Raw genomic sequence first — 7500 nt, 5'->3', positions numbered from 1 at the left:
TTGTCTATATCTCCCCCTCTCTCCCTCTCTCTCTCTCTCTCTCTCTCTCTCTCTCTCTCTCTCTCTCTCTCTCTCTCTCTCTCTCTCTATATATATATATATATATATATATATATATATATATATATATATATATATATATATATATATATATATACATACACACACATATATATATATATATATATATATATATATATATATATAGAGAGAGAGAGAGAGAGAGAGAGAGAGAGAGAGAGAGAGAGAGAGAGAGAGAGAGAGAAAGAGAGAGAGAGAGAGAGAGAAAGAGTTAGATTGATAGATAGGTAGGTAGATAGATATAGATTAAATAGATAGATAAATAGATAGACAGACAGACAGAGGTAGAGATAGGTAGGTAGGTAGATAGATATTGAGTAAATAGATAGATGAATAGATAGATAGATCCATAGATAGATAGATAGAGATAGATAGGTAGATAGATAGATAGATAGAGAGAGAGAAGTAAAAAGATAGGTAGATAAGTAAATAGATATAGATACAAAATGTATGTACAGCGATTTTTTGAATGATTTGAAGTGATTAACATTTAGAATATTAAGTTATATGTGAAAGAAAATTGATTTTTATTTTTTATTTTCGTGGGTGGAAGAGTAAAAAAAATAGTCAATACATTTAAAATGTTATACATATTTAGAGATCAGTTTACCTTTTTTCTCGTTATGTTTTCACCGATTCCACCTGCGACACTAAAAAAAATCCTCGTTTGTATTATGAAATAGCCCGCATATTCCTCCACCTCCACATGTGCGTGACCCGGCCCTGACCTCGCTTGGCCCCGCAGGAAGGAATGGGACAGCGTGGGGCACAATGTGGTCCTTCTGCACCAGTTCCAGCGCGGGAAGTTCTGCCCCAACCTCGGGCCCTTTGCGCTGAAGGTGGAGACTTTTCTGAGGCTCGCCGGCATTGAGTACAAGGTAAGGGCTTTTGAGTGTGCGTGTGTTTGAGGGGGGGAGGTGGTTGTATGTGTGTAGGTGTGTGGGTTGCTGAGTGGATGGTTGTGTGTGTGTAGGTGTGTGGGTTGGTGGGTGGATGGTTGTATGTGTGTAGGTGTGTGAGTGTGGGTGGATGGGTGGTTGTGTGTGTGTGTGTGTGTGGGTGGGTGGTTGTATGTGTGTGGGTGGGTGGGTGGTTGTATGTGTGTGTATGGTGGTGGGGGGGGGGGTAGGTGGTTGTGTGTGTGTTGGGGGGGGTAGGTGTTTTTGTGGGGGGGGGGGGGGGTAGGTGGTTGTGAGTGTAGGACGGGGGTAGGTGGTTGTGTGTTTGTGTGCGTGTGGATGGTTAGGTGGTTGTGTGTGTGTGAGTGTGGGTAAGGGTGCGGGTGTGTGTGTGTGTGTGTTTATGCGTGCGTGTGTGTGTGTGTGTGTGTTTATGCTTGTGTGTGTGTGTGTAAATGTTTATTTTTGTGTATACGCTGGTACAAATTCCTTTATTTGTAAAAGAGTCAACATGCGTTTCTTTATCTGTATGCGAGTGATAGTACTCCACTCGGGCAAAAAGTAAGAAGACCTCACGTGGATGTTGCAGCCTTTATCTCCCTTTATCGTCGCTGCTGAGAAAGCCTCGAGTCTGAGGTCAAAGAACTCTTGCTCCGAATTAGTGAATCTCATTATCGAGAGGTGTGTTTATGCGTATATGTGTGTATGTGTATGTGTGTGTTTCTATATGCGTGTGTGTGTGTTTGTGTGTGCGTGTGTGTTTGTTTGTGTGTGTTTGCTTGTGTATGTGTGTGTGTGTGTTTGTTTGTGTGTGTGTGTGTGTGAACATTATCCTGTATCTTTGTGACGTAAAATAATGTTATCTTCACAAAAAGATAAACATCAATTTTAGCGTCATGAGGTTTCATTATATCCGAAGACGAAAAGAGAGAACTACGGCCAAACTCATTATACAGCTCACGACCAAGAATAAGCTAACCTCATAAAATGTACGAGAGTTACTGTTCTATAGTTAACGTCATCAACCCTCATCGATTTCATGATTTGTTTTGTCATAATTATCATTATCATCATTATCATTATTATTATCAATGTCATTATTATTGTCGTGTTCATGGTCTTTCTTATCGTTATTATCATTATTATTATTACATTATTATTATCATCATTATTGTTATGTTCAAATTATTATCATTGTTATTACAATTATTAGCAGTAATAATATTACAATTACAATCATTATTATTATTGTTACTAATATTAGTAGTAGTAGAAGTAGTGGTAGTACCATTCTTATTTGGCTTAGTATTAGTATATATTAGTATAGGTATCATCATCATCATTATTGTTATCATTATTATTATGATTATTTTATAATAATAAAAATAATAATAATAATAATTATTATTATTATTATTATTATCATTATTATTATTATTATTAGTAGTAGTAGTAGTAGTAGTAGTAGTAGTAGTAGTAGTAGGGGTAGTAGTAGTATCAACATTATTATTGACATTTTAATTATGGTTACTATCATCATCATCATCATCATCATTATCATCATCATCATCATCCCCATCATCATTATTACTGTATTATCATTGATATCAGCATTATTATTATTATCATTATTATTGTTATTATTATTATTATTATTATTATTATCATTATTATTATCAGTATTATTATTACTATTATATGTATTATTGTTATTGCCATTGACGATTTTAGTTGTAGTAATAACTATTACTTTTGTAATACGAGGTTTCATTAACATTTTTATCATTTTTTTCATCATTATCATTTTCAATGTCACCATCATTATTATTGTGATCATTGTTATCATTATGATTATGATCATTACTATTATCATTATTGATATTGTTATTATTTTCTATAATTCTTATTACCATCATCATTATTTTCATCATGATTATAATTACTATCATTTCATTATTATAAATATTATCATCGTTATTATGGTTGCAATTATTTTTATATCGTTATTATTACCATTCTTATTATTATCATTATCATTACTATTATTGTTTCAACATTACTGATGCTGATATTGTTAATGATATTGCCTTTATGATTATCATCTTCATCATCATTATCAGTATTATTATTATCATTATTATTGCTGCTATTATTATCATTATCATTATCATCATTATTAATACCATTACCATTATCACTGTTATTACTATTATTATCATTATTATTGCAATTGTGTGTGTTTGTGTAAACTGCATAAAGCATACAAATTTGGGCAAAACACGATTATATTCACCGCAGTTACTCTCACAAAAATACTTTGGTATCCCGCTTTCATATGATCATTTTCTGTTGTCCCATGTGACGTCAAACATGACGTCACCTTTTAACAGCCGTTTAAGGACTGCAAGACGATTTGACAGATTTATTTTAGAATTTGGAAAAAGATTGACATATATTTTCTGGTTTATAGCTGGTAAAGTTCTTCTGAAAGTGATCAAGTGAAACCCGTCTCTAATCTCTGAAATCGGATTTGAATGTAGGCTTATGTTTGTGAATCACTTTATAATGAGGACTGATTCCCGAATACAACTATGTCCCATTGTTTAGTATCACAGAATCAAATATAACTCTTATCATTAACATTATCTGCCTAGCTCAGTCATAAACTTCTTCTTCTTCTTCTTCTTCTTCTTCTTCTTCTTCTTCTTCTTCTTCTTCTTCTTCTTCTTCTTCTTCTTCTCTCTCTCTCTCTCTCTCTCTCTCTTGCTGTGGTCTGTTTCTCGTAGAAGTAGGACGTGTTTATAGTACTGTTTCCGAATCCTGTGTTTACCAGCCCCCACCTGGTCCTCGGACAGGGAGCGGGTCACCTCTTCCTAAGGTATCAGCATGGCTAGTGTTGCTAGCGGAAGTGGATCCCATAACAGGGTGATAAGTGATGGAAGCTTGGACATGACTGGTAATGAGAATGGATGCGAGCTGGAGAAGAGGAAGAACAACGGAAACGAAGTAGCAGCCCAGAATGTTGCTGGTGTGGGCAACAGGAAGCTTCTGCTATTTCAATAGGACTGCGCCATGAGTTTCTTGGAGAAATTGAGGTGGGTCATGCAACCTGGCCGGGACCACGCTGATATCGAGCCACTGATGAAGGAAGGATGAGGGAGGCCGTATCTCACGGTGTGGGCAAGCCAGTCGGTGCAGACACTGACGACTCAGGGATACAAGGGGACAGTGATGACTGTCCCAAAGGCTTTGGGAAAGTTCACTAAGGTGATAATTTTCCAATATCCAACGATACTAGACCCAGACTTCCTACTGGACGACGAGAGATTTGTGTGGATAAAGAGGCACATGTCCAGGGGCGAGGAGCGAAGTCAGTTTGTTGCCCTTGTGAAGGGGGAGGTGCCAGAGAAGGTGTTTATCTCAGGAGCAGGGCACAGGAGGGTGGCACTTGAGGCACCAGTCATGTGCCTCAAGTGCTGCAGATGGGGACACAAGTCGTGGGCTTGTCAGCAGGACGCCCGATGCAGGTTCTGTGGCAGGACACATGACTCAAGGATCTGCCGGGCCAAAATTGAAAAAGGGGAAAGAGTTACGCCTTGCTGATGCAACTGCGGAGGCCGCCACGATGCCGGGTCTCTTGCATGCAGAGCGAAACCACAATTAAAGATTGCTTCGGCAGTCCCCAAGGAAGGAGTTGCAGAAAATGGAAAAGGACCGGGCACCACGCCGAGCGAGGCGACAGCTGCACTCCCCAATGCCTGGGTGCAGGGCCCACCGCTGTGGTGCCGTCGCCAGTGGGTAGTGATCACGAGCAGGACAGACAGTTGCAGGAAGTGAAGAAAGTGCCGCGGAGTAGTGATGCGGATTTTTCTAAGGAAATATTCGAAATTACCCGGATGCTGCAGACACTGATGCAGAGAATGGACGTTATAGAAAAGAAACGCCCAAGTTACGAGCGGAGAAACCGAAAAACATAAAGAGGGGGAGGAGGCTATAAAAGAAACCCATAAAAGACAGAAATGAAACAAACATATATTCCTACAAAGGAGCAAGATTCAAATGTGAAATAATTATTAAGGGAAAGGAAAGAAAAATAACAGTAAATGTAGTGGGAGGACCAACCTTTGCGGCTTTCAGGTCCCACCTGCTGAAGTACAACGATCAAGAAAAAGAAAAACTCCTGAGTCAATGGGAATTTTTGCAAGACGAGTGGGCAAACATTGATGTGCTGGAGAAATATAAGGACACGATAAATCATAGTGGAGCCTCATAGCATTCTTGTTTAGATTTCAGAGACAGCGAGTTTCACTAAATAGGTACGACAGAGAACAGTTCGTTTACACTATCCTCGTACGCCTTTATGTTAAGATAATGCGAGGACGACCGGAATGCCTGTCCTTCGCAAATAAACAGCTACACACGCGGGTCGCCTACGATACCTCACAGCCCATCTGTGTGCGTACGACCTTTCGCTTTTTATAGACCATTGACTCTGAATATTTGTATTTTTGTATTTTATGTTATTATCTGGTAATACACCTAATTTTTGTATAACTGTGAGGCCACACAGGGATAAAAGATAAAAGTGAGGATAACCTACGTTACCACATCCTTTTGAGATGCCATTTTTTGTCTCAACGGACTAGTCAAAGTCAAAGTCTCTCTATCTATCTATCTATCTATTCATCTACCTTAAATCCGTTTATCGCTACTACAGGTGGACACGGAATCGCCGTTCGGGCCGAAGGGCAAATGCCCATGGATCACCCTCAACGGCGAGGACCTCGGCGACTCTGACTTCATCCTCGAACGGCTCGCCAGTGAGTTCGACGTCGACCTCGACAGCCACCTCGACCACCAGAAGACGGCCGCGCTCGAGGCCGTCAGGGTCCTGGCTGACGAACACCTCTTCTGGTGAGCAGTCCTCCTCATCACAGTGCAGTTTGGAGAATAGTATTGTCATCATTATCATCATCTTACAAATTTTCATCATCATCACTAATCATTCCAGTCCATTTTAAGTGATTATCAATATTGTCACCGCTATGAAGACGCCATTACCGCAGTGCAGATTCACACTTTAAATTGATCCTTATTAACATCCCCATCTTCTTTATCACAGTCTGGTTCACCCACTAAACTGTTAACCACTGCCATTGCTATCACCTCCCCCTCCCCTCCCCCAGGTGTGTCATCACGTGGCGTTATTGGCTGGACGGCTGCAAGACCTTCCTCAAATCCCAGTCCTTCGCCCCTTTTCTGAGACGCGCCTTCCCCCTCTTCATGAAAAGGGGGATGAAGGAGAGAGCGAGACACCATGGCATCGGCAAGCACAGTCCAGAGGAGATCTTCCACATGTGCAAGAAAGCGTGCAGGACTATGTCTCTTGTGCTGGGTGAGAGAGGAAAGGATTTTCCCATCTTTTTCTTGTTCTTTTTTGGTCATTATCGTGATGGTCTTGTTCTTATTCTATCTTCTTTTTCTATTGGAGGATGGCGGTAGAGGAGGCGTTTTTGTGTACTTATAGGGAGAGGAGAAACGAAATAAAAATGATTGTTTAATTCCATTTTTTACGATGGATATTCTTTGTTGTGACATACTGTCTTTTTGTTTGCTTCTAAATTACCCCTTGTGTGCAAGGAATGGCCGGGGTTTCCATCCGCTGGCAGCGCGTGGGATCGAACGCAGGTCAGCAAGATTGCTAGACGAGAAAACTACTGATGCACTCCACAGTGGTTGGAGGAGACAGAAAGAGGTAGAATACAAGAGCTTAACCAAACTCATTAGCGTGCATGTTACATCAAGGTCTAATTCTTTTAATTCCCTTACGTCCCCCCATCAGTCTTGCGGGATTGTATAGCCACACCCTAATTGAATGGGGTTGGTACGGTGATGCCTAAGAGTTCCCCATCCCTCCACTTTTTTCCAGTTCATGAGCCTCATGACCCTTCAGCCATTCTATCACATACGCCACGCTGTATGAGTAACCCCCCGCCCCCCCTTGTACGACCTGCCTCCGCCTGACTCTTCCCTTCCTGGGTCTTGCTCCCTCGCGAAGACAACCTTTATACCAAGAGGATAGCTCTGTCACTCACCTCATCTTATACCAGTTTTAAGTCCGTTCTAATTCACTCTTATCTTCCTACTCAAGAAATCTTTGTAGAATCTACCCTAAATATTTACTCATTTACCATCGTTCACCTCAAGTCCTAGCAAATAGAGGACGGTTTCCGTAAATAGAGGACAATGAATACACAAACAAGCAAATAAGTAATTGAACTGATAAGGCAAAAATTTCGAGATTAGTCAATGAAAACGGGGTAAAAAAAAAGTTTAACCAAATAATTCAAATTAGAAAAGAAAATTAAGTAATAATGACAAGAAAAATAAATGTGCTAGACATTAAGTAGAAAATATAATAAAAAATATGTATGATATATCTTTACTCTTGAAGAATATGATGTTAATGAATAATAAAGAACCTGAGATTATGTATATACACAAATAAGGTACAAACTTT

General features: G+C 39.7%; 1 protein-coding gene across 1 annotated transcript in view; it reads left to right on the top strand.

Moving 5' to 3' along the window:
* The window catches only part of LOC113818103 (failed axon connections homolog), a 19232-nt gene that overhangs the window by 9654 nt on the left and 2078 nt on the right, over positions 1–7500 (top strand). The window contains exons 3-5 of the mRNA XM_070129016.1: positions 827–959; positions 5698–5894; positions 6167–6375. Coding sequence (XP_069985117.1) covers positions 827–959; positions 5698–5894; positions 6167–6375 — 539 coding nt within the window. The remainder of the gene's footprint in view (positions 1–826; positions 960–5697; positions 5895–6166; positions 6376–7500) is intronic.

Source organism: Penaeus vannamei, chromosome 13 (assembly GCF_042767895.1).
Source record: "Penaeus vannamei isolate JL-2024 chromosome 13, ASM4276789v1, whole genome shotgun sequence".
Taxonomy (NCBI): Eukaryota; Metazoa; Arthropoda; class Malacostraca; order Decapoda; family Penaeidae; genus Penaeus; species Penaeus vannamei.
Note: the sequence above shows the minus strand (reverse complement) of the source record. Positions and strands in the feature narration are given on the sequence as shown.